The sequence below is a fragment of the Lissotriton helveticus genome, chromosome 9 (genome assembly GCF_964261635.1).
Source record: "Lissotriton helveticus chromosome 9, aLisHel1.1, whole genome shotgun sequence".
NCBI classification, from domain to species: domain Eukaryota; kingdom Metazoa; phylum Chordata; class Amphibia; order Caudata; family Salamandridae; genus Lissotriton; species Lissotriton helveticus.
In genome coordinates, this window is record NC_136070.1 from 907693772 (window position 1) to 907719864 (window position 26093).

General features: G+C 47.1%; 1 protein-coding gene across 1 annotated transcript in view; it reads right to left on the bottom strand.

Moving 5' to 3' along the window:
- LOC144781982 (sodium/calcium exchanger 2-like) overlaps positions 1 to 26093 on the bottom strand; it is a 1191301-nt gene that overhangs the window by 56078 nt on the left and 1109130 nt on the right. Inside the window, exon 8 of the mRNA XM_078661082.1 lies at positions 20642 to 20741. Within this exon, the coding sequence (XP_078517208.1) occupies positions 20642 to 20741 (100 nt within the window). The remainder of the gene's footprint in view (positions 1 to 20641; positions 20742 to 26093) is intronic.

A 26093-nucleotide genomic window follows, 5' to 3' on the forward strand; every position in this document is an offset into this window, starting at 1 on the left:
AATACGCATTGTGGGAAGACGAATTTATAAAGGACCAGATTGTGATGCATACCACAAGCACAAATGTCCAGGACAAGCTATGGGCAAGCGGCGACACCACACTCAAAGATGTAATGGTCATCGTAAAAAGGGCGGAACTCGCAAGGAGATGTGCTGAGGCGACCAAGAAAGAGGTAGCACCTCCTACGATGGTGAACAGGATACAAGAGGCAGACCACCGAAAGGACCAGAGAGGCAAAGACCCAGTGGCCAGAGGAACCAACAGATGGCAAGGAAAGCAAGCAGGCAATGAGGGCAAGAAATCGTGCTACAGGTGCGGCAGTTGGTCCCACGACGCGCGCGATCGAAGATGTCCTGCGTTCCGAGCCAAGTGCCTGCACTGCGGCATCTTGGGCCACTATGAAAAGGTGTGTAGGAAGAAAAATCCCAAGGAAATGGTGAAAAGCATAGACCAAGGCGAAGAAGATCTAGAGGAGATCGCAGAGGAAGAGGTGGTCACCGTGTTATGCATATACGACCAAGTACTAAGTGTAGAAGGGAAGAAATCCACGAAACCAATTCTGGACATGTCTATGGGAGGAATCGCCATCACTGTAGTGGCAGACACTGGATCCCCCTTTACCATCATCCAGAGGGCAGTGTGGGAAGAAACGTTCAGACCCAAGTTGGGCCCAGAGCTGGAAAAACTAGACATTCGGCCAGTCACCTACAATGGCGATCGCATTCCAATGGTGGGGTTCCGACGCCTGTTGTTTGAATTTAGGGGCCGATCAGCATGGTGCAAGCTGTACATTGCGGAGAAAGGACCCTCCGTCCTAGGATGGTTAGATCAGGGCGACCTAGGGATAAAACTGGATCCAGGAGGAAAAGAGCAAATACTACTCACAGAACAAGAGGAATGGCCGGACTTGAATAAGTGGAAGGAGAACTATCCAAAGGTGTTTGGAGGCACGGTGGGACGGATGGAAAAATTCCAACACAAGATCGTGCTCAAGGAAGGGGCCATCCCTGTGGCTCACAAAGTGAGAAATGTGCCGATTGCAGTAAGAGAGGCGGTCCAGAAAGAACTGCAGGAGTTGGAGAAGAAGGGAATAATAGAACCGATAACCTGCGCAGAATGGTTGGCGCCCCTAGTAGTCGTGATGAAGCCCAATGGGAAGGTCCGGCTCTGCGTGGACCTGAGAGAACTTAATAAAAATATCGTGGTGGAGAAGTTCCCCCTCCCCAGAATCGAAGAAATGTTGGCCAAGACCAGAGGAGTGAGATGGTACTCCACCATTGACTTGACATCGGCCTATCACCAAATAGCACTCCACCCGGACAGCAAAAGTCTCACGTCCTTCATCACCCCGTTTGGTTGTTACCAATTTTGCCGCATGCCGTTCGGGCTGGCCTCGGCGGCCGCAGTTTTCCAGAAGATGATGCACCAACTATTCAGAGACTGCAAGGACGTCCAGTATTTCCAGGATGACATCCTGGTGATGGGGCGAGATAGGCATGACCATGATCAGAAACTGGGACACGTGTTACGGACACTAGAAACCAAAGGTCTCACAGCGGAGTGGACGAAGTGTCGGTTGGGCCTACAGTCGGTAACGTACCTAGGACACGAGATCGGACAACAGGGCGTTACCACTAAGTCAGAAAATGTGAAAGCCATCGCTGAAGCTCCGCCACCCAGAAGCAAGGAAGAAGTCAGGTCATTCTTGGGGATGGCGGAGTACTACAGCAAGTTTGTGGTCCACTTCGCCTCAAAGACCCACAACATGAGGCTCCTGACCAGGGAAAGCACTGTGTTCCAATGGACGCCGGAAGCACAAGCCGAATTTGAAGCGATCAAAAGGGATGTCATAGGAGCTGTCCCTCTCAAAGGCTACGACCCACAAGGCACCACCGTACTAACAACGGACGCCAGCGACAAGGGCCTGGGTGCTGTGCTCATGCAAGACAGAGGAAGAGGAGAAATGGAGACAATCAGTTTTGCGTCCAGGGCACTGACAGACACAGAGAGCAAATACAGCGTGATTGAGAAGGAGATGCTGGCGGTCGTGTGGGCCATGGCAAGATTTCGGCAATTTCTGTGGGGAACACGTTTCCTACTCAAAACAGATCACAAGCCATTGGTGAAGGTGCTGACTTCGAGTGGACACGCCAGTGCTACTCCCAGAATATCCAAGATGTCACTAAAGTTACTCGAGTTTAGGTATGACGTGGAGTACCTTCCTGGGAACCGGAACCGAGTGGCGGATTACCTGAGTAGGGCTGCTGCCATGGAACCTGGAGAGGAAGACCCTGAAAACAAAGGGGAGTTGGTAGCTCTCATAGAGGACCAAGAAAAGTTGATAAGCCTACAAGAATGGACAGAGTCCTATGAGGAAGATACGGACATGAAGGATGTAAAGGAGAACATTATTCAAGGATGGACTGAGAAAAGGAACGTGAGGGCGAGCCTCAAACCGTACTTCGAAGTGCGAGAAGAACTGTCAGTAGGGGACAAGGGGGTATTCGTCTACAGAGGAGATAAGGTGATTCCCCCCAGGAACCTCACCTCGAAACTGTTGGACTTGCTACACGAAGGACACTTAGGCATAGGAAAACTAAAGGCGAGAGCAAAACAAAACTACTGGTGGCCAGGCATGGACATAAGGGCTGAAAGACATGTCAGGGAGTGTCCTCAATGTCAACGGGCAGATAAGACCTTAAAACCCATGAGACCTGCAATAGGGAAGTTTGACCCTCCTTCGAATCCATGGGAAGAACTATCGATAGACATTTTGGGACCCGTTCTAGACGACCATGGCACACAGAAATATGTGTGTGTGCTCATGGATCGATATTCAAAGTGGCCGGAGGTGAGAATAGATGAGTCCATGGACACAGAAAACATTGTAAAGTTTCTGTCAGAGACCTTTACCAGGGAAGGAATACCCAAGTCGATCTTGAGTGACAATGGGCCCCAGTTCACGTCGGAAAGGTGGAACAAGTTCATGCAAAGAAATGGCATCACTGTCAAGCACACGGCGATCTACCATCCGGCCGGTAACGGCTTAGTGGAGAGATTTAACAGAGTAGTGATGGGAGCCATACAAGCCGCCATATCCAGTGGGCAGAGTTGGGAGAAGGCGTTGGAGAACATGGTGTGGGCTTACAGAATAACCCCCACCGGCACGGGGTACAGCCCATTCCAAATATTGAGGGGACGGGAACCGTTCACTCATGACAACAGGATTTGGAAGGAAAAGGTCGTCACCAGCGAGTGGTCCCCTGCAGTGGTGCGGGCCAACCTGGAAAGAGCACAGACAATTTACAGTAATCACTACAACAAACGGAGGAATGTTAAAAGTACAAGATTGGAGAAAGGAGAGTGGGTGAGAGTAAAGTTGGCAACTCTACAGAAGAAAGGAGACAGCAAGTACAGCAAGCCGATGCAAGTCGTGGAGGTGTATGATCGAGCTGCCTTGCTGAGTGATGGGAACGTGTGGTCCCAGGACCGGATGGCTAGGTGCAATAAAGTATTGGGCTGGGAGCAACATGGAACCGAATGGGAAGACACGGAAGGATCGAACGCGGAGATGAGCCAAGAAGCCTGCGAGCAACAAGGCGGAGGAAGAATTGGAATGGAGAGTGAAGAGGAAGTAGAGAATGGAAGACTAGATACGGAAAGGGACAGGGTTGAGAGAGGCACGATTGAAGATAGAGCTGTGAGCGAGGGAGCAGAAGGCCAAGAGGCGCGGAGCCAAGAGACTATGGAGAACCCGGTCAAGGTCACAAGAAGTGGAAGGCCGGTGGTAAGGCCCTCCAGGTTTCGAGATTTCGAATTGGACAGTGGACTGTAAGTGACTCAGCAAACTTTTATTAAAAGGGGGAGATATGTAGAGTATGCATTCTAGTTTATGCACGTCACGTCAGACGTGACGTGCGGCGGCCATGTTGGCGCGCTGCGCGCGCACTCCCCATTGCGCGCCGAGAGACTAGAAGTAACGGCAGCGCCGGCCGGCGCTCCTCACTGTTGAGCTTGTTTAAATAATAAATATACTTACCTGAACCTATTTAAGCAGTCCGCTGGTTATTAAAGCAGCAACATTACAGATTCCAATCTCACCTCTTGGAGGACACTCATTTCTGATGCGGTACTTCACTGTTGTTGTTTGGTTTTAGAATACACGAGGTGGATGCCTGGTAGCACATAATGGAAGTATTCTTTTCACTAACTTTTGAAGCACACAGTAATCTCGGGTACAGCCGAGAGTGCAATTCACACATTGCCCACATCTGGGGAACTTTGATTTACTTTGAGGCACTTTTATTTATCAATAATCCCTTCTCTTGAGAGTGCAAATTCTAATCTCTGAGTTTTTGTAAACAGTTTTAGGACTTATTACTCCTACATTTTTGTGTTGTAGATTACTGTGGATGCGACATTTATTTGATGAACACAATATGATGAATGAGCGTTTCCCTGAAGAAGGGTTCAATGTCGAACCCGAAATGCATTGGGACCGCGTATTATTTTTTGCAAAGTTGTACAATATTGTAATTTCATGAAAATACCAGTAACATTTATTTTGTTGATGCATTAGGAATGTTATATGACTTTGCTATCAGTATGCATAAATATACTCGTAGTCATTGAGTCCACTCTTTTGTCATGATTGTTTATTTAGACTTGTTCACTTAGATATGTGAAAACAAATTGCCCTTTGAGCATCTGAAATATTTTTTGTATACAGTTCACTCTTAACTTTACTTGAGACATATTTTGTCTACAGCTGTGCACCACCCAGGCTGTGGGTACCCCACAGTTCTTTTTTGCCATTATATTAACTGAGAAAGCTTGGGCCCCTTCTCATATTCGGGAGGTAGCTCGCAAGCTCACTTAAAAGTTTGAACATTTTGAATACACTAAATAAATTCTGTTAGATAGGAGTGCAGGCGCCTATTATATTTTTCGCAGAACCAAGACCTGGCCATAGCCTTCAAGTCCTTGAAGCGTACCAGCGCAAAGTCTTCCTTCTCTCTGAAGAGACAAGTCAGATCGAAGGGCATGTCCATGAGGTTGGCCTGGACAGCCCTAAAAAATCCAGATGTTCTTAGCCAGGCATGGCACCGCAAGGCCACCACCGATGAAACTGCTCTACCTAGCGAGTCAGTCGTTCCAGACCACACCTAATGGTGAACTTTACTGCATCTTTCCCATCTTTCACTGCTTGGGAAAGCACAGTCTGGGTTCTTTTGGGACTTTTGGCAGCATTTGCGCAACTGTTTCCCATAAGATGTGTGAGAAATAGCCCAAAAGGCATGCAGTGTTCACTGACTGCAGAAGAAAACATCTTCTTCCCAAGTGCGTCTCCCCTCTTGGATTCCCTGTTCGGGGGAGTGGAAGGGATGAACCATGGGATGTTGATGTTTGGACCACCAAGCTCTCACGGATAGGAAACTGGCTGAGAAGACATGGATCACCCGAGGCAGGCTGAAGCTGCGTGCTACAGTCCTATTCACAGGAGCCCCTGTGAAAGGCTTGGACCATGAGCTTAGAAGAGCATCTGTCAGTGCCTCATTAAAGGGCAAACAGGATTCAGATGATGAAGACCCAGGCTGAAGTGCTTTGGTGAAGAGGTTAGTCTTGACCTGCACAAAGGGCAGCTCCAGGCCAAGGACCTCTGCTTCCCTGTTCACCACCACTTGCCACTGGATTCACTGGCTGATGAGGGTTATGAACCCGAAACCGGTCCCAGGATGCTTGTTTCCAGGTCAGGGAAGACATGGCTTGGCAGTTTGGACTGGACTGTTCCCATGAGGCACAGGGTCAGACTGATTTGCATATGGCCATGTCTGAACTGGGGTGGTGGAGTGAGCTAAAGAATGATGAAGGATTAATCCCAGATCAGTTGACTGGGGTGAGTGTTTGATTTGGCTGACAGATTACTTGTTCCGGGAGGGTGGGGGGAGGGGGAATGTCTGGCGCCCAACAGACAACTTGTTTTAGGGGGGCGGGGGAGGTGGTAGTCTTGCTGACCTCTGCCGTCCCCAAAAAGAGTGTCGCCCAGGGCACTGCAGGAGTGTCTAACTGGTGTTACGCCTCCCACTCTTCTCCCACGCCAAAAACCTCTTCAAAACGTTGAGGCAATGGCATAGAGGCTCAGGGCCCTTTTGACGCTGGAATCGGTATCGACCGACACCAATCTGACTCCGAATCTTTGGAAATCAGAATGGGGCTGGCGCCGCTGGTGGATGCTGGCAATGCCGGGACCATCAACTTAGGCACCAGTGCCAGGGAAGGTTGTAGTGGCACAACCAGCGCCAATCTGGAATGGAATCCATCAGACCCCACCAGAGTTGAGGCCAGAGCCGATGGTGCAGAACCTGATGTGGTCTCCTCAGAACCTGTGGGACCCGAAGTCACACCAAAGGGGTCGGCCTGCTCAAATACTCAGTGCACTGCCTCGGAAAAGTCTTTTATCTGAGATGGGGTTGCTCTGGTTGCCGGAAACCGGGGGAGGCACGGAGTCACACGTGGCTCTGGCTCGGCAAACCATGCCTTGTATGTCAATGCTCCTCACTCATCTCATCAATCCTCAATTAACAAGGTGAAGTCGAAGTACATTTAGACTTTCTCTTCTTCTTGTGCCTCTTCCATGAGTGCAACGAAGAGGATTCGGGGCTCCTGGAGCGGTCGTGCGACCTTCTCTTCTTCAATTGGGACCTTCAAGGAAACGCTCTCGATGACACCGACAGCTGGTCTGCAAGAAGTTTTAGGGACCGCCCCCCCTAAATCCTATGGCACAATGGCCTGGCAGTTCAATCGCAACGTTGAATCATGGTCACACTCGAGACACCATAAGCACGCATGGTACGGTCGGTAACCGGCATGGCGCAGTGACAGGCACCAGACGGCTTAAACCCTATATTTCTAGAGGTCATCCCTCGAGACACAATTAAAAATTCTGCAACAAAACGTTGAAAAAAGTAGACAAGAAGGGTAGCTCTTCTCTGGATCAGCGCTAACTGGCGTGGAAATAAAAGAACTGACATACATGCGCCTGGATGGTGCCTATGTAGTTGAACGTGACATCACTTCTAGTGCCAACGACACTGACGACACAATGCAGAACTGAACGGAGCTACTCGAAAGTGTGCAGGGGTACTGCTCGTGCAAAAGTTTCCATCTAGTCTGACCCATGGGAAATTCGAAGGTAAGATATCTGTGGCTAGACGTCTCTATGAGCTATGGGCAACAGTGTGAACAATCATGAAAGGGCTTAACTGCTCAATGTATACAACATACCCAAATCACAATCATTCCTACAGAATACCCCCTACCTTAATTTATGTAACGCTGTTTTTGGCATTTAGTTATCCTTCTTGGTGAAGGGAGGAGGAGATGGGCGTGTGCCTGTGGAGATTAAATAAGGTTTGGGCTTGCAAAGTTCAGAAACTTGTCTAGGGAGCATAGGAATAATTACGGAGGCAGACCAGAAGATTATTGCCTTAATCCAGTCTTCTGAAAACCACTGAGTTGAGGAGTGATTTGGTAGTACTCAACCAAAATAATTAGCAAATTGTTTGCAGGTTAGGTAATTGAAATTGCGTATGACTATGCTGGTGAGGAAGGCTTCCATCTTTATCGATGAGCTGAACAAAAAGTCAGGATTCTTGGCTGACGTGGTGACTTTGTAGTCTGACAACCTTAGAAGCAGAGTTGTATGATATTTGCTAGTGAACAACCTCCTTCTCAACAATATTTGAAGTGCCTATTCACACAAGGCATTTCCAAATGCCGACAACATTGAGCTTCACCCCGATCTCCCGCTCTGCTCAGTTTCAACTCGATTCGTATTACAATGCCCCCATTGAGACTCATTTTTCTGAGTCCTTCTTCTGCTTAGCAGCGCCCCCCTTCCTACAAGTGAGAGATGGACGACACATAAGGTTTGCTGAGGCCAGTGGTTCTGCATCCAACTGACTGTGACAGACGTACCTAGTAAACAATGCAATCTGTCTACTTCAAGGGCAAATTGATATTTTGGTAGGTCTCACCTAAAAACCAGATTGTTTATTATCTTTAACTCAAGGTATCAGTTCCTATTAGACACGCCTTTGACTCTGCTTAGTGTAGCCAATATCACTACTGGACACAACAAAGACAGCCTCAACTGCTAGAATCCAAATTTCTTATCCAATATTAACAAATCCGAAGTGTTAGTTATTACTGAATGTTAGCTATATTGCTGAAGCCCTGAGAATGCTATTTCGAATATGCACATCTGCATTGATTTGGTCAGTTTCATTTGATTTCTACAAGGCAAGCTAAAAGCAAGAAACATTTTATATTATGGGAACCAATTGGGTACCTTTAGACCTAACGTGTCTACAATACCGTCTCTTATTGTATGGACTATTTTGATAAACTAGCAATAACACCCCATGTCATCTGAATGGACCATAAGTAAAGGATGGCCCCTAACCTTAAAAAAATTAGCCTTGTCTATGGTCGGATGAGCACCTTGTCACCCGTCATCTCATACAACCGTTTATGGGTAGGGGGCGCCACCTCGTCTCTACATGGGAACTAGTATTTTCATACCATGGCCAGGGGACTTCAGATCACAAGCTGCCACGCTGACACGCTCACCTTCGCACCAGGAGGCACTGTCACTCTCCTGCGCCCGGAGGCGCTAAAAGGCTGTTGCGGCTCCCTCTCCGCGGGAACCGCTTGAATTGTACACCGGGGGACTTCAGATCCCAGGCTGCCACGCTGACACGGTCACCTTCGCGCCAGGAGGCGCCGTCACTCTCCCGCGCATCACTATCCCGCGCCCAGAGGCGCTAAAAGGCTGTTGCGGCTCACGCTCCGTGGGAACTGCTTAAATTGTACATGGGGGACTTCAGATCCCAGGCTGCCACGCTGACACGCTCACCTTCGCGCCAGGAGGCGCCGTCACTCTCCCGTGCCTGGAGGCGCTAAAAGGCTGTTGCGGCTCCCGCTCCACGGGAACCGCTTGAATTGTACACCGGGGGACTTCAGATCCCAGGCTGACAAGCTGACACACTCACCTTCGCGCCAGGAGGAGCCGTCACTCTCCCGCATCCGGAGGCGCTAAAAGGCTGTTGTTGTTGCAGCTCCCGCTCCGCGGGAACCGCTTGAATTGTACACCAGGGTACTTCAGATCCCAGGTAGGGGTGGGCGGAATTTGCGAAAGTCGCAAACTATCACGAAATTGCGTAAAACCTCCACGAGCATGCAGAACTTTCGCGAAGATGCGGAGATTGCTTTTCCCACCCTTTTGCAATGTGTTTTTGCGTGCTCACAGGGAAATGTACCGCTAACTTGCGCATGTGGTCGCTGATGGGCACGGCCATCTTGCTTGCGATACTTATTTCCTCTTCCGGGTCGAATCACGTGTTCGCGATCGGAAACTCGTGCAGGATAGTGCGACCGGTTACCAACAATCCAACATCTCGTGGCGCACGCGAACGGATAGGAAAACTCATTGGCGAACGCAGGGGCCCGGTAAGTTGCTCCCGCACGCGCAAGAACACATTTTTAAAGCACAACAAGAAAAAACATGCGTTTCGCAACAGATTGCGAAAGTTTCGACATTTTCGCCCTATCCGCGGAACGCGAAAACGTCAAAATATCGCAAATTCCGCAAGTGTAATGAAATTTACCTCCCAGGCTGCCATGCTGCTAACACGCTCACCTTCGCGCCAGGAGGCACAGTCACCTTTCCACGCCAGGGGGAGCTAAAAGGCTATTGCGACTCCCGCTCCGCGGGAACCACTTGAATTGTACACCGGGGAACTTCAGATCCCAGGCTGACACGCTCACCTTCGCGCCAGGAGGCGCCGTCACTCTCCCGCGCGTCACTCTCCCGCGCTCGGAGGCGCTAAAAAGCTGTTGCGGCTCCCGCTCCGCGAGAACCGATTGAATTGTACACGGGGAACTTCAGATCCCAGGCTGCCACGCTGACACGCTCACCTTCGCGCCAGGAGGCGCTGTCACTCTCCCGCGCCCGGAGGCGCTAAAAAGCTGTTGCGGCTCCTGCTCTGCACGCGCCGGGCGAAGCCCGGGCCAAGGGCGTGCCCGTCTGTGCCCGTAAGGGGCCCAAGGAGGCTGGGCTGGGCACCCTCTCTGTCAATCGGAGTTCCCAAATATCTGGTAATTAGTTTCCAGTTGCACTTATTTATTATGGTTGCGGCTGATCCCCAAGCCAAAGTGTAAGGACAACTAAGTGCTGTCTGGGGTCTTTCACACATGTTTTCTCTCTGTGCAGACTGCCCATCTTTGTTTTATATGTGACTATCCTGCTGTGGCGGCATCTTTTTGTCAATTGATATATTTTTTTTATCTCCCACTCCGTAACGGATCTTACACTCTATATCAATTATGGGCAGGCGTAAGGTCGTGCCTGTTCCCGTTAACATGATAACGGGGAAACCGGGTGTGTCTGCAACTGTTTCTACTATGGATTCTTTTTTGCAAAGGGCCGCTTCCGTGTTGGACAAGGAAATTGAGCTGGAAAATAGGCGCCTTTTGGGGTCCCCAAATAACATCCAGCACCTCTGTGTTCCAGAGACTGAACTGTCTGAAGCACCTGTTGATCCTGCTATCTGAGGTTATTGCCCCGTATCTACTGTGAGCTTACGCGAAGACACAAACGTGGATTCTGAGTATGATGCTGGGACTTCTAATTTGACGCCTACTCATGCTGATCAGCCCATCTTGGTGGCTCCCTTATCTCCTGTCATTGTAATCTATACTACTATTATAAAGCAAGAACTTTGAACCTTTGAGGCGGGTAAACTCGGGAACCACAGCACCAATCCACACACCTGATACATCATTGTAATCGTCAGGGTGTGCAGATGGACATAGGCTATATAAACTATAAAAATATGCGTTATTTAAAAAATGTACCTTAAAAAAAAAGTAGTCCCTTCGAAGTAGCGCCGGCCCCGACCTGCGTGCTGACGTCAGGAGCGCGGGGAGGAGCGGCGTCCAGGAGCGGCGGACATGGCGCGGGGGAGGAGCTGTGACGAGCGGCGGACAGGCAGTTAGGACCGGCGGACAGGCGGGAGGAGCGGTGACGAGCGGCTAGGAGCGGCGGAGCGGTGAACTGAGGAGCGCGGGGGAGGAGCGGCGGCTGAGGTAAGGCTCCGGGGGACCCACGGACAATGTCGGGGCAGGCGGGGGACGGGGCGGGCGGGGGCCCGGGCTGCTGGACAATGTCGGGGCGGACGGGGTCTCGGGCTACTGGACAATGTCGGGGCGGGCGGGGGTCGGGGAAGCCTGATTGCTCCCGGACAATGTCGGGACGGGCTGCTAGTTAGTAATAAAAGAGGTGGGGGAAGGGGCTTTATGGGAGTTGATGCCAGCTTACCTAGTATTACAGAGAAACTACCCCCTGGCATACCAAGAGAAAAGGTAGCCCAGATATTGAAAGAGACCTTGCAGTCGGGGAGTGGCACCAAAAGAAAAACTAAATCTGTAGGTCGATACCCCAAAAAAATTAAATCTACTGTGGGTGTTACATCTCCCAGACTCAATGTAGTTCACTGGCTCTCAAATAATACCATTCTGAGGGCCAGAGTGGCCAAAAACATCATCATGGTCCGCAGGGTTAGATGGATCTGGAGCCTTAGCCAAATAGGCATGGGTGAGTGTATTATTATCAATTTTGACAATCCTCATACAGCGGGTAGGATATTGTTTGGGAACACACATCGAGCCCCTAGCAAGCCAGGTTCAGTAATCGGGGCACTCCCGCTAGGTTCTTTTTATAAACCCGATCTAATAAGAGCAAGACCCCACAATGCTATAATGCCCGTTGCCCAAGGTGGGTGGTCACACGGCTCGATACCTGCGTACATGCAACAGTTTACACCTGCGGTCCACCAATCAGTTCTATTTGTTAGAGAGCAAGGTGTAGGTTCCATGATAAATCTGCATAACAGATTTTCCCCATTAACAGGGATGGAGGGCTGTGATTGATTAGGAAATGACATAAGAAATGATTTGAGAGAGGGCCCGACCTCGCTTTAAACATTCTGCAACCACAAGAGGCAGAGAATGATATTCTAGGTGCACCTGTAGAAAAAAACTTTTTTTTATATCCTGGAACATTGCAGGGTTAGCGAGCAAATTTAAGGATCCGCTTTGGCTCAAATTTGTGAGGCAATTCCTCGTTATTAACCTCCAGGAAACCTGGTCGGTAGAATGTGATCTATTCCTGGAGGGTTACAGGGCTTTTTTTGTGCCAGCCATCCCCTCTGCTGGGGGTAGACCCATGGGAGGATTAGTAACCTACAGCTCCCTGACAGTCGATTGCCAGATTACGGTCGTCCCTTCCCCTAGCCCAGGTATATTGCCATTGATATTAAAAAAGGGAGATAAAAGCTGAGGATTAATTAATTTTTATAATTCTGTTACTTGCCCATCGGGTGTGAGTAATATTGCCACCTTGGGCACTCTTATTTATCAATCTTATGGTTCCATTCCTCACAACTTTATGGTTTCTGGGAACTTCAACATCTACCCTTGCCGAAACCCCATGCTTACTGGAGTTTGCGAGCTGTGAAGCCCTCGCTTCAAGGGGTTCCATTTTCAGTGGCGGATCCTCCATGGGGGCGTTTGGGCGCCGCCCTACTGCTTTCTCGCCGTGCGAGAAGGCAGAAACAAATAGTAGAGTACTACCATTTGTTTCTGCCTTCTCGCACGGCGAGAAAGCAGAAGTTCCTGCTTGAGAGAGTGGGAGGGGTTACTCGAGGGCAGGGGGGAGTGGCTTTCCCCACTGTTGTTAATACTGTCTGTTTGGGCAGCCTGAGAGGCTGTCCAAACAGACAGTATTAACTGTATTAATAACAGCGGGCAAGCCGCTCCCCCCTGCCCTCGAGTAACCCCTCCCACTCTCCCTGTTCTCTGTATGCTGCAGCATACAGAGAAAAGAAGTGGTGTTGGGGCAGCTGGCCGAACCAATCACAGCGCTGTGCTGTGGTGGAGGGGAGGGAGGGGAGGGAGGCTGCCTGGCTTCCTGCGTGACGACGAATTCAAGAACAGGAGGACGGCTGGAGTCGGGACGTCTGGAGTCGGAACTAACTTGAAGGCGGGAAGGTAAGGTAAGTTAAGTTTATTGACTTTATTTTATTATTTTATTTAAAATTATCCCGCTTCCCCCCATCCCTCCCCTCCGCAGCGCGACAACACCATTTCCACCCCACCACACCCGTATTGCCGGCCACGACTGGCGTGTTCGTGCCTGGCGCCCAGGTCTCTGCCTTTATAGAATGTTTGTTTAGTTTAAGTCAAAAAAAGCTTTATTTCGAGTCTGTTTAATGTCTGTCCCACGGTAGCCTGTCTCCTCCACCTTCTCCCGTCTTCTACTGCCACGCTGAGGCACTAAGAAATATTTGTAAATTGTGGAACATTTGTTCTTCGTTAGTACGTTTGTGGAGTTTAATCTACCATTATTTAGTAGGATACAGCAGCGTGGGTCTTCTGGTAGTGCGGTAAACGCCTCCAACGCAGACCGGGGCCCAAGTGGGGTAATGTAAGCCCCGAGACCGAGCTCTAAGAGCCACCTCCCCCTCAGCAAAAATGCTAGATGGTGGCCAGGGTGGAAAGCCTCCCTCCATGCACTTTCCAGCGCCCCCATCAAGTTGTTTTAAGCCACTGTGGAGCGCCACTCAGTTTTGTGGAAGGAAGAAGTCAGTAGTTGTCAGTTTCAAGTTAGGTTTTTCAGGCCGATGACAGAGAGCTGTGCCAAAGTGCTTACGCATTCCATCGGTTGTACAGGTGCTCTTTTTTCCAGTAAACACACGCATGTACTTAGTATACTGCTGGTTGCCTCAACAGCCTGTTATTGAACTTTCAGGTGCGTGTGTTTGCGTACCTATTTCGGCCTTAATGTGCACTATTGTAAGGTAGGTAGTTTAGCAAAAATACTGAATAATTATACCGCCGCCTTTCAATAACTTTAGATCCCCGTAGTATAATTTAAATTACACAGGCATCAGGAGACGGGTCATGTGAAGAAATGCGAGGTGCACCCTTGGTGCGTTCATGCTTGCTGGCTGCGCTTGCTCGCCACAGTGCGCCGTCCACAACTTTTACGCCCCGCCACTTTCAAATGTCACCAGCTGCGACTGTCCATTTTGAACATTCCACACAAGGGGAGGCATTAAATAATCAGATGAGTGACCTGGACATGATGTGCACCATGTCCAGTTCGGATCCACTTCGCACTTTCCCTGTACCCACCCTTAACGGAAGAGGGAGGGGGTAATTTATCGACTATATTTTAATCTCCTCATTCTTACATGCATTAACTAGTGGTTTTCATATTGAGGACAGTGTATATAGTGATCACAACCCTCTATATGGGTATCTGCAGGGACCACTGTCAGCTCATATCAGTGGAGTAGCACCAACGGGAACGCTTAAACCAACGGACGACTCACGCCGTCTTAAATGGTCCCAGATCACCCCAGATAACTTTTACCGGAAGGTTAGAGAATCATGCACTATTGAGGTAGGGCTGTATCTGGATGAAGGCTCTTCGCCAAGCGAGGTTATCAATGCTTATGCATCTATCGTAAAAAAAAGAGGGAAAGCCTGAGACGACCGGCCAAACCGTCATGCGCACTTAAGGTGCAGCCACCAATACTCCTCCCTCGACGTCAGGGGAGCCCAGCCCCTCCCCGCTCTAACAACCTAGCTGGCTGCTGTACAACAGCAATACTAAAAATAAAATAATAATAACATTCCGTTATTATCATTTTGTTTTACATTTGCACTGCTTAAAGCAGTGGGCCAACGCTCCTACGCCTTATCTGGGGAGCCGCCCCTGCATAGGCTTGAACACCAAAGGACTCCATATCAGGGGAAGAATTACCAGTGCAAAGGCATACGTGGCAAAGTCAGCTATTTTTCTTTCTTCAGAACCGAGTAATATCCCACATTTAGAACAAACCTTCAAGTTGTCTCTACCAGTGGGCGAGCCACATCCCCACAGCATGAATGGAAGGACCTGGCAACCAATGGAGTAGATTCAGCATCTAGAAGTAAGAAGGCCCAGTCCTTCCCTTCCTGGCGCTAGGAGACCTTTCAAATCCTGAAAAAGAGCAAGCTATCCCCTGATTTTATTAATTCGAGCTAAAATAATGTACGTGCCGCTTCGCCTGTCTTTTTCATGAAGACTGTTAGTCAAATTTGAAAAATAGGAAATATGAGCCGAGAAAGAAATTTGGCGTAGCCATTAGTGTCACAGAGACAGTGGTAGCTCCTCTGCAATGGTGGAGGAGCGTCACCCACTGCCTGGCTCAGAGCCAGCAAATGTAAACTAAAACAATGTGTTTGCATCGTTTTATTTTACATTTGCCGGCTCTTAGCCAGCGGTGTTGGGGGGAGGGGCGAGGCGGAGGCATGGGAGGGGGGAGGAGGAGTGCTAGTGCAGTCCACTCTCAGGGCGACCAAAACATGCATGCACACTTAGGTTTTCTCCAGCCCAGCAGCATTGAGCAGCTGGGCTGGAGAAACCCCACAGCCTCCCCGGTCTGAGCAGGGCGTCTTTCGAATTTTGTTGTGTGCACTGCATCACCAAATGCGATGCAGTGCGCGCAACGAAATTCTTTTTATTTATTTATATGTTTACTTACCTGTTAAAGTCCGTAATCCATACATTACTATCCCCCACCCTGCTCCTCCCCACGTCACCGTCCTGCAGTTACACCTACTACCGGCCGTGGCTGCTGCTTAGACCAATCCCCGTACTGCTCTGCAGTGCAGGGATTGGACAGGGAGTCTGTCCCAGGGGATGCTGAGACCCAGGAAGAAGAAGAGAGGCAGCATGACGAGACACGACGCAGGAGGAGGCCGGCGGCAAAAGGTACGTTTATTTTTAATTTTTAATATTGTATCTCCCTCCCCCTGGGGGACAACCCTTTCGCCACCCCACCCACCCACCACCCTTTGTTTATGACGGCCGCCACTACACAGAGATAGTCATGACAGAGATTGTAGCGCCTAAAAGACAAATTAGCTATTTCCTTACGCCTTCTGAGACATGATGGTAACCCTGCAGAGAAAAAAATGCAGGCAAAGGAAAACCCTAGTGAGGTGAAAGGGCTTAAAATAGTTTGTGCGCGGCAGCTCCGTAAACCGTGACTTAATGACAGTAGGACAAAAAAAAGCAACGGGGAGGCTCTGGCAGCTGGCAAACAAACCCTCTAAAATTAGCTCAAGAGGGAGCTCCAGCAGCGATATCACCATATTGTATTCTTTAGGGAAAATGGTGTAAGAAAAAAAAGTAGGACAAACCGCTCAGTTCTTTGAGGAGCTTTCACGCTTGGTAAGACTGAAGATGTGTGACTATGTGGATGAAGACAGAAGTATGTAACGTTTTATCATCTAAAACTGTAATCTAAAGAACTCCCCTGAACAGCACATCTAAAGAACACTTCAGAGCCCTTAATGAACCATTTCATCTCCAGGGCCCATTTACAACTCTTCTCCTTCTGCAAGGAGCTCACCGATCTTATAGCTGACAAGATTGCTTCTATCCACAGAGATAATGCATTCATCCCCTCGGTCCCAACCACCCTTTCCTCCTTTATCATTCCAGCTCCAGGCAGCTTCTCTCCTTCTCTTCATCCCACTCTCACAACTCCATACGTTTCTTAATCCTTCAAAGAATCTAGGGGGATATTTACAATAAAATGTCTGAACGTAGTGTTACTCCAAAAATGGTAACGCCATGCTCCAACATTTTTTAAATGCAGGAATGGGCCGTATTTACAAAAATATGGCCCACCCTAGTGATTTCCCGAGTTCTGGCGCTCAAAAAGCAGCCTAGTGCCAGCGCAGGCACCCTTGCACCATGTTGCAAGGGCACCTGCGCTGCAGGGAAATTGTTTATGTGCAGATGGGACACCTTCTTGCACATAAACAATCTTTAAATGCAATTTGAAGTTCCTAGGGGGCTGCAGAATGCAGCACACACAGAAAGAGCAAAATATGAGGAGAAAGTAATAATTTCTCCATCCTTAGAGCAGGTTTTACGTGGTCTTAGTTTTTTGGCGCTGCCCCATACTTGTAAATATGGGGCCGCGCCAAAAATCAATGGGGGTTGTTGCAGAACGCCCACTGCAACGCTCATTGCACGTCCCTTTCATGCTAAGTGAAGCCTGAAAAGGCACCTTATTTAGAAGGCAGCGTTAAGCCATGTTAAGTGGCTTCATGCTGTTTTTTATATAAGGAGATGGGGATATCGCCACCAGAACTTCACTAAAAGTGACAATCTGGTGGCAATAGCCCCTTGTAAATATGCCCCTCTGTGTTCCCTCATGGCCACAGCTCTCAATTCAAAAACAATCCCCTGCTCAGCCCTTTTATACTGCCTTTTACTGTCTGTTTGCGCCACTGTCGTTGGGTCTCTTCTAACTCAAGCAACTGGAGCAAACTGTCACTCACCGTCCCCGACTGAGAAATAATGAAATCTCTCCAAGCTGCCAGACCACATCCAATGATCAGAACACAGTCCCCCATGAACTGCAATATTCTTAAATGCTTACTGACCATTACATGGCAATCAGACAGGTGACTGACCCAACCGGAGGGACATAATGAGGCCTCATCGGTGGAACTCATGGCCGCTGAATAATCATTGTCAAGAACAATGTTGGTGCCTTCATGCAAATTAGCATCTCGCTAACACTGGCTGACATCTTATTGTTCATGTAAACCTTAGGCTGTAGGGTTTGTGCTGTAGTGCTCTCCTGAATCTCCTCTTTGATCTTCAGTAGAATTCAAATGGCCCCCATTCCTTCCCAAACACAGAGACCAAGGGCCCCTTCTTTGATTTTTCCACAAGGATCTTCCCTGTCTCTACTTTCCTTCAATTATTACCTTCCCACCATTTAGTGTTTGATCAGATTATTTTGTTCGACCTTCTATGCTGAGAAAGAGTATACCCAACAACATCCCTCCTTCTTTTGCTCAGGCTTTCTCCTTATGCCTCGAAGTCATTCAACTTTTGATGCAAATTTACCAGCCCATGGCGTTAAATGGAGATACTGATGAATTACCACTGGAGCAACCTCTGAAACTCCTATTCCTGACCTACTTGACCCAGGCCATGCACCGTCCCTTCCACCAAGATAGAAACTGTGGACTTTTAGATTTTAGATTATGGTCAACCTCTCCATGGTTCACTGGTATGCCATGTTGTCAGCACAGACATCTGCTTAAAAGAAACTACTCTCTTCCTGACAATGTTTCTATGACAACTTTATCCACAGCCTTTAACTCCGTATCTCACACACAGGCATACAAATTCTACAGAAAGGCCATATTTGTGGTGTACTGTGAAATCAACCATATATCTAAAGCAATACTTACCTGTTTGTCTATGAGTGGCCAGTGATTTAAGAGTGGGGACTCGTACACGTAAAAAAACAGGAGAGATGAGACCATGCTTATTCCTTTGGAGGTGAATGCATCTGACCAACATGAAAATGAGATTATCAGCTTGAAAACTGGAGCAAAGGAAGTGCTTGCTAAAAGAGGACCTGTCACCATCCCTGAACAAAAACGACCACAACAGGTCCACCTATGTCAGATTTGTCTACCTTTCTACTTCGAAATACCTGGGGGTCAAAAACATAAGTCAAACAGAGAGGATCACAACACCGATACTACACCAATAACACCCGTGAGGACATTGTGCGTATTAAGGATGCCGGCCAAATCAAGGCTCAAGAGCATATGGAGAAAATGATTCCCATCAGAAGCCACACTGTACCGCCCTCTTTCTCATCATTTGGGTTCTCCTTACCCAGGAGACAAAAACGGCTGGTCAGATGTTACCGTAGCCGATAAATGTGACAAGTGGGAGGTATATTGTGCAAAGATTAAAGAGGCTCCTGAATAAAGCAGTGTATAGTGATGATAGTGAAAAGTGAAAGGTAGTCGTAAAATTAGGTGAATTGGGTAGAGAAACAGAATTTATTAGTATCTCCCAATCCCTAAGGTTAAAAAGCAAGTGTAAGTGCGGGTTTGAAATAATAACCGTACTTGATAGTGGTCAACATGTTTCTGCATTAAAATAGAACAAAGTTTCCAATGCATTCGTCAGGACCTTTGATGATTAACACTACTGCTTATAATAAATAATGAAAAAATATCACCTGAAAGTCCCAGGTGTGTACTCAACCGTGTACTGTTATTGCGTTGCATCACGCGGTATTGGATCCAAACAGAAAGACAAAGACACAAAGACAAAAAGAAACATGAATGAATCATATTCTCAGGGTTTTTTTGCAATACAAACCCCGTGTGATGGAGACCCATTCACAACTATTCGGACAAAACGTTCCAAATTACACTCACCCATAGATGGTGGTTGAGAGGCTTCACCCCACCTGGCTGCAGCTCAGGTTGAAGGAGCACCGCTCTAAAAGTAATATTATTTTGCTTTTAGAGTTGATTAAACACCAATGCGAAAGAATTTAAAAGAAAAGTTTAGGCAGAGGTCAAATATGGCTTTTGTTACTCCATCACTATTTTCGCTGTGAGTGCAGCGAAAATAGTGATGGAGTAACAAACTTTTCTTTTAAATTCTTTCGCATTGGTGTTTAATCAACTCTAAAAGCAAAATAATATTACTTTTAGAGCGGTGCTCCTTCAACCTGAGCTGCAGCCAGGTGGGGTGAAGCCTCTCAACCATCTATGGGTGAGTGTAATTTGGAATGTTTTGTCCGAATAGTTGTGAATGGGTCTCCATCACACGGGGTTTGTATTGCAAAAAAACCCTGAGAATATGATTCATTCATGTTTCTTTTTGTCTTTGTGTCTTTGTCTTTCTGTTTGGATCCAATACCGCGTGATGCAACGCAATAACAGTACACGGTTGAGTACACACCTGGGACTTTCAGGTGATATTTTTTCATTATTTATTATAAGCAGTAGTGTTAATCATCAAAGGTCCTGACGAATGCATTGGAAACTTTGTTCTATTTTAATGCAGAAACATGTTGACCACTATCAAGTACGGTTATTATTTCAAACCCGCACTTACACTTGCTTTTTAACCTTAGGGATTGGGAGATACTAATAAATTCTGTTTCTCTACCCAATTCACCTAATTTTACGACTACCTTTCACTTTTCACTATCATCACTATACACTGCTTTATTCAGGAGCCTCTTTAATCTTTGCACAATATACCTCCCACTTGTCACATTTATCGGCTACGGTAACATCTGACCAGCCGTTTTTGTCTCCTGGGTAAGGAGAACCCAAATGATGAGAAAGAGGGCGGTACAGTGTGGCTTCTGATGGGAATCATTTTCTCCATATGCTCTTGAGCCTTGATTTGGCCGGCATCCTTAATACGCACAATGTCCTCACGGGTGTTATTGGTGTAGTATTGGTGTTGTGATCCTCTCTGTTTGACTTATGTTTTTGACCCCCAGGTATTTCGTGTTGTGATAGTAATGTTTGGGGCATGTACCTGGTTGGTCGCTAAACCCGCCCTGAGACCCTCCACCAAGTATTTGTTGTGTATACCTTTCTACTTCTCCAGTCTGCAACCCCTGTGTCCACGAAACTGAAGTCTCATGGAATGGGTGACAGTCATTGACTCACCTGCACTGACTGTGATGGCCTCCATGAACTGCTCCCGCCAGGAATGGGTTCCGATCACTAGAGCCAGGTTGGTCTTCTTGATCAGCTTATCCACAGTACTCTGGAAATGGGAGAACAGACATAAATACACAATGAACAAATGGATATAAAAGGATGGACCAGAGACAAAGCTCTCTCTCTTGAGCTCCACATTTTACATGGAATGCATGTGATCTGCTCTGTGACTCTGCCCAATATACATGCAGATGTAATCTTGATGAGACTGCTGAAAGGAATAAAAAGTGTTGTAAAGAATTTTGCCTTGTGCCTTTTTGATCAGATCTGATTCTGGTTGGTAGTGGTTTACAGTCATTATTACACAGAGAGGTTTTTTTAAACTGTGTGAAACAAGATGTCAATTTTAGCACAGTTCACATTGGATAACTTCTCTTTCTAGTAAGGAACCCTAGTAGGCACCACAAGCTGAGAGCCAAGGCATGGATCTGTTCAGACCTCTCAACAGGATCGGACTGGCTTATAGGGCAACCAGGCAGTGCTCGAGGGGCTGGTCTGATAGGTCAGTGTGTGGGCCGATCTTTTCCCTGTTTGTGGATCTTCTTTACGGTTTGTTGGGCTGATTTTACTGCTAATTTTACTGATATTAAAATTAAAATTGCTCGTAGCAAGCTCAATCCATGTAGTCTTACATACCTGGAAGAAATCACTTATTCAGCGTGTCTTTGCAAGTTCAAAACTGCTGCAGTTTTTAAACATGGACACTGAAATAGCTATCTAATTTACTAATGGGTAGGAGGATTTCTCCTCCTATTTCATTGGGTAACCCTTTTATTTGGTAACCCTTTTATTTTGGAGGCCAGTCCTATTTTCCATCTCAGTCTGACCCTGTCTCCAAAGCATATTGAGGGAGTAATCTTTAGCAGCGTGCAGAGTTCTTTTTCTGCTAACTCCTTTTGTGATGTTCCCACCTTTTACTTTTCGAAAGCTGCATAACTTTGATAGACCGTTGTAAAGTTTCAAAAAAGAATTTCATGACTGCAAACCTATAGTAGTGTGAAGGCGTATTTCAAGTAAGTAAGAAACAGTTTTATGCAGTGGAGAACACATAATTATTTGTCGTTATGCTCTTGTGGTATTTGTTTGAGGGAAGCTTGCAGTACAATTAACTATGATGTACCAGTTCTGTTTGTCCTTGCATTGATGCTTACCATTACTGTTAGAGTAGGGCTCATTTCCCATCCCCGGTAAACAACCTACCTTTCATTGAGCAAATAAGGGAGACCACCTCATCTAAATCTGGTAAGCATACCAACCATATCTTCTTCGGGGATTTCAATATATACTGGAATTACTTTAATGACCCCTTATTGAACACCTTCAAGGCCTTCCTCACTGACCTCAACCCTACTCAGGTTTGTAATATCCCAACACATTCAAAGCTCCACCCTTGATCTAATCACATCTAAAGACAACCCCATCCAGCTTGAATCCATACCCCTGTGACTGGTCAGACCACTACTTATTCTCCTTTGTAACCCTTTAGAAGGTGTTGACCAGGAAAGGTCAACCTCCTAAACCCAGACAATGGTTTAGAAACTCTAGAAATATTACCCTTTATGATCTAACCTCTACTTATAAAAACATTATGCTGCCTCCAACTAAAATGACAAATGTTAATGATTTTACTGAGTACTACACACAATCCATAACAGACACCTTGGATATGAGCGCTCCTAAGCAGCTAAATAGAACACCTTGCCAACGCTCCAAACCCTGGTTCAATGACAGACCCAACAAGGAGAGATGGACCTTAAGGCTTGCGAAAAGATCGGAGAGAAGCTCAACCTCCACCTCACACTTCACGCACCTGAGGTTGGCAAGAAGTTCCGACAATAAACACATCCAAAGCAAAATATTTTAGGGAACAGCTAGACAATGCAAAAAAATAGACCTGGCAAACTCTTCAAAATCATCAAAGAACAAACTGTATGCAATTCTAACCTACATTTGGCTGACATTGGATCATTGCCAAGTAGCGAGGATTTCTCCTCCTATTTCATTGGCAAGAAAAGGAGCATTGAAACTGATCTGCACAGTGATTCACAGCTTCTACTAACACATACCCAGCCTAGGCTCCTACCTGCCTAGCACCAGGATAGTACCTTTCCCGATGGCTACAAAACTAAAAACAATGCCACATGGAGTGCCTTCAAAATCCTGGATGTAGCAGCTATACTCAAAATACTAGCTACAATACAACCCTCCAATCATTTCATTGATCTTCTGCCCACCAATCTCTTAAAACAGCTTAGCAGGGCCGGACTGGCCATAGCGGGCACCGGGCAATTCCCTGGTGCGCCGCACGGATGGGGGCCGATTTTTGGCCCCTGGGGGCCGTTTTTGTTACAGGGCCCTTTTTGCAGCATAGCTGCAAAATCGGCCCTGTACCAACTTCGGCCGAAAACCGGCCCTGGCAAAGAGCTCGGCGGCACCTCCAACCCTCCCCCGAGTGGGGAGGGGGGGAGGGGGCGGCCGAGCACTTTGCCAGGGCCGGTTGTGGTTCCCAGCCCGGCCCTGCAGCTTAGCCCTTCCTCGTTGGACCAAGATTGTCAATGCATCTGTTGTTCAGGGCATGTTTCAAGATTGCTAGGTCACCCCATTCCAATAATCCCAAATGCGGACCTATCTGACCTCACCAATTACCGCCAATCAGCAACATACCAACACTAGCTAAGTTATTAGAGAAATACGTACACCTATAACTCTGCAACCTCTTTGAGCAATTTTAACACTTTGATCAACATCAATCTAGAGTCTGAACCAGTCATAGCACTAAAACAGCTTTAACACATGTTGATGACACCTTGAGAATGATAGACACGAACAAGCCCTGCCTGCTTATTCTACTTAATCTCTCCGCTGTCTTCCATATGGTAAAACACGACAATATGATTCACCTTCTGGAGAAGAGAATAGCACTATCTAGTCCCCTATTAAAGTGATTTGCCTCATTCCTTCACAATAGATCACAGAGAATCAAAGTAAATCAAAACCTATCTGGCACCACACCAGTCACGTTTTGTGTTCCTCAAGGTTCCATGATCTCACCCACCCTTTTCAACTTGCTTATGGAACCTCTTACTGAACTTCCCAAGCTCTCAAACATCCACTACCATATATAAGCCAATGATCTACAACTATATTTGAAAATTTCCTCACATGAAGACATTAAACTGCTCAACTGTACCCCACTGAAAACTCAACAATGGTTGACCCACAATCACCTCATGCTTAAGATGCTCAAAACCGAATTCCTCCTGTTTGCCGCTTACAATCACTCTGCCCTCAAAGAAGAGTGGCGCAAACAACTCACTGCTCTCAACTGCACCCCACTTGTGATTGGCTCCACTAGATCACTTGGTATTACATTGGGCAAATGTTTGAATATGCAAGCTTGTATCAGTGCCACCGCCAGGGGAGCCAATTTCCAGCTAACTATACTGAGGAAAATAACACCTTTCCTGCCCCCAGATGACTTGTAGCCTGAATTCTAATCCTAGGTCATCTCCTGCTTAGATTTCGGGAGTACTACACTCACAGGTCTGCCCAAAGTAAGGTTGGCCCCTATAGGGGCTACCAGGGCCGGACTGGCTACCAGGAGTTTTGGTGTGCTGCCAAGCTGGGGGCTCATTTCACTGTGGTGGGGGCTGATTTCGTTGATGGAGACCTGCGTGTACTAAAGCAAAACAAATGGTTTTAAGCACACGCACGTTCCCATCAACGAAATCAGCCCCCAGCTTGGCAACACACCAAAACGCCCGTTAGCCAGTCTGGCCCTGGGGGCTACACTGAACTCAGCTGCTAGACTCATCAGTGGATCCAAGAAATTCAACATCACCCCGTACCTCAACCATACAAATTGGCTTCCATTTAAAGCTAGAATATAGTTGAAGATAGCTTGCATGACTCATAAGGCCCTGCACTACAACACACCTGTCTACCAACCAAAAACATAAACTATCTGGGGGTAGTCGTTCCTCAAGAAGTTCTAATTCCCAACTGCTGAAATCACAGAAGTTCAATAAAAAGAAGACTTACAACCACTCCTTCTCTGGCCTTTCCCCAAGAATGTGGAACTTACTTTCACCAGAAACAAGGACAAACCCCTCCTCTTCATTCTCCAAAACAGAAGTAAAAAATCTTATGCTAAATGGTCTCCTCCACTAATAATACTGATTTACTAGTGATTCTCTATCACTGTGATTAATCATTTACATGTGGACTCCTTTGGATCATAGATCTACCAAGCCACTGTGACTTTCTGTATTTGTTTGTTATTGTTTGCATTTCTCCCTCTCTTCCCTTCATGCATTTTTTTCTTTGTAACTATGATCTCTGATACCCTGATGGGTCATGTTCACGCTATATAAAACTCTGCAAATAAATAAATATATACATACATTAGGGAGGAATCTACAACTACTATCTGTGTTGAACCCTCTGTGTCAGAGAAGTATATCCTAAGAAGTGTGCTCTTCATATGATATATGGAGAGGGAAGCATAGACTACCTCTGCAACCATTCTGTGTAAGAGGGAAGCTTGTGTTCCAAAGTACACAATGTACCTATTCAGTGTATGTGAGATAACTGTACAGTGCCAGTACCTAGGCTGTAGCTTTGCATGTTTGTGCATGAAGGATTCCCTTCTTCATCCAGCGCTAATCGGTAAATAAACGTTGCACTTTGGTTATACTGCTACTAATCGATCGAATTCCAAATGGTCACATCACACACGCAGACCTCAAAAGTGAGTCGCAGGTTTTCACAGCATTAAACTCTGTGCTGTAGTGTGGCTTATCAAATCATCACTGTGTTCCACCGAATGGAAAAATTTTCCACTTAGGCATCCAACAAAACCTAATTGGATGGTATTTTTTAAATGTTCATCAGTTACTTTCTATAATGCCATAAATGTCGGCTTGTAACCACTTCAGAACATTCTGCTACATTTGGACACACACGTTGGGAGTGTGGCTCCATTTTGATCAGGCATACAGAGTCCTGAATAGCAACTGTAATCTAAGGTGGCAAATCAGGAGGAGAATGCTGCATTGAGAACCGCCATACCTGTGCTAAAGTGGGGCAATTGGTGGCTCACAGTGGGGAGGGGAGGTATAAGAAAGGAAGAGCAGACTGAATACGTTTTTGTGGCTTTATCTCACATTACTAGATCACTGGTTTGCACGGAAATTGGCATCCATATAAGTTTAGACAGACATTTTTTTCAGAGTCTGCTAAAGTGCAAGCTTTTTGGGTGGAATCTTAGATGGGTCTGAGATATTGCATTTGGGGGTAAGGGGTCTGGGTTTTACTTCATTATTTTGCCACCTGAAACTTTGCTGTGGAACATAGGGTCCTTTTTAGTGCATGGTGGGGCAGCTTTCAAAGCAACATT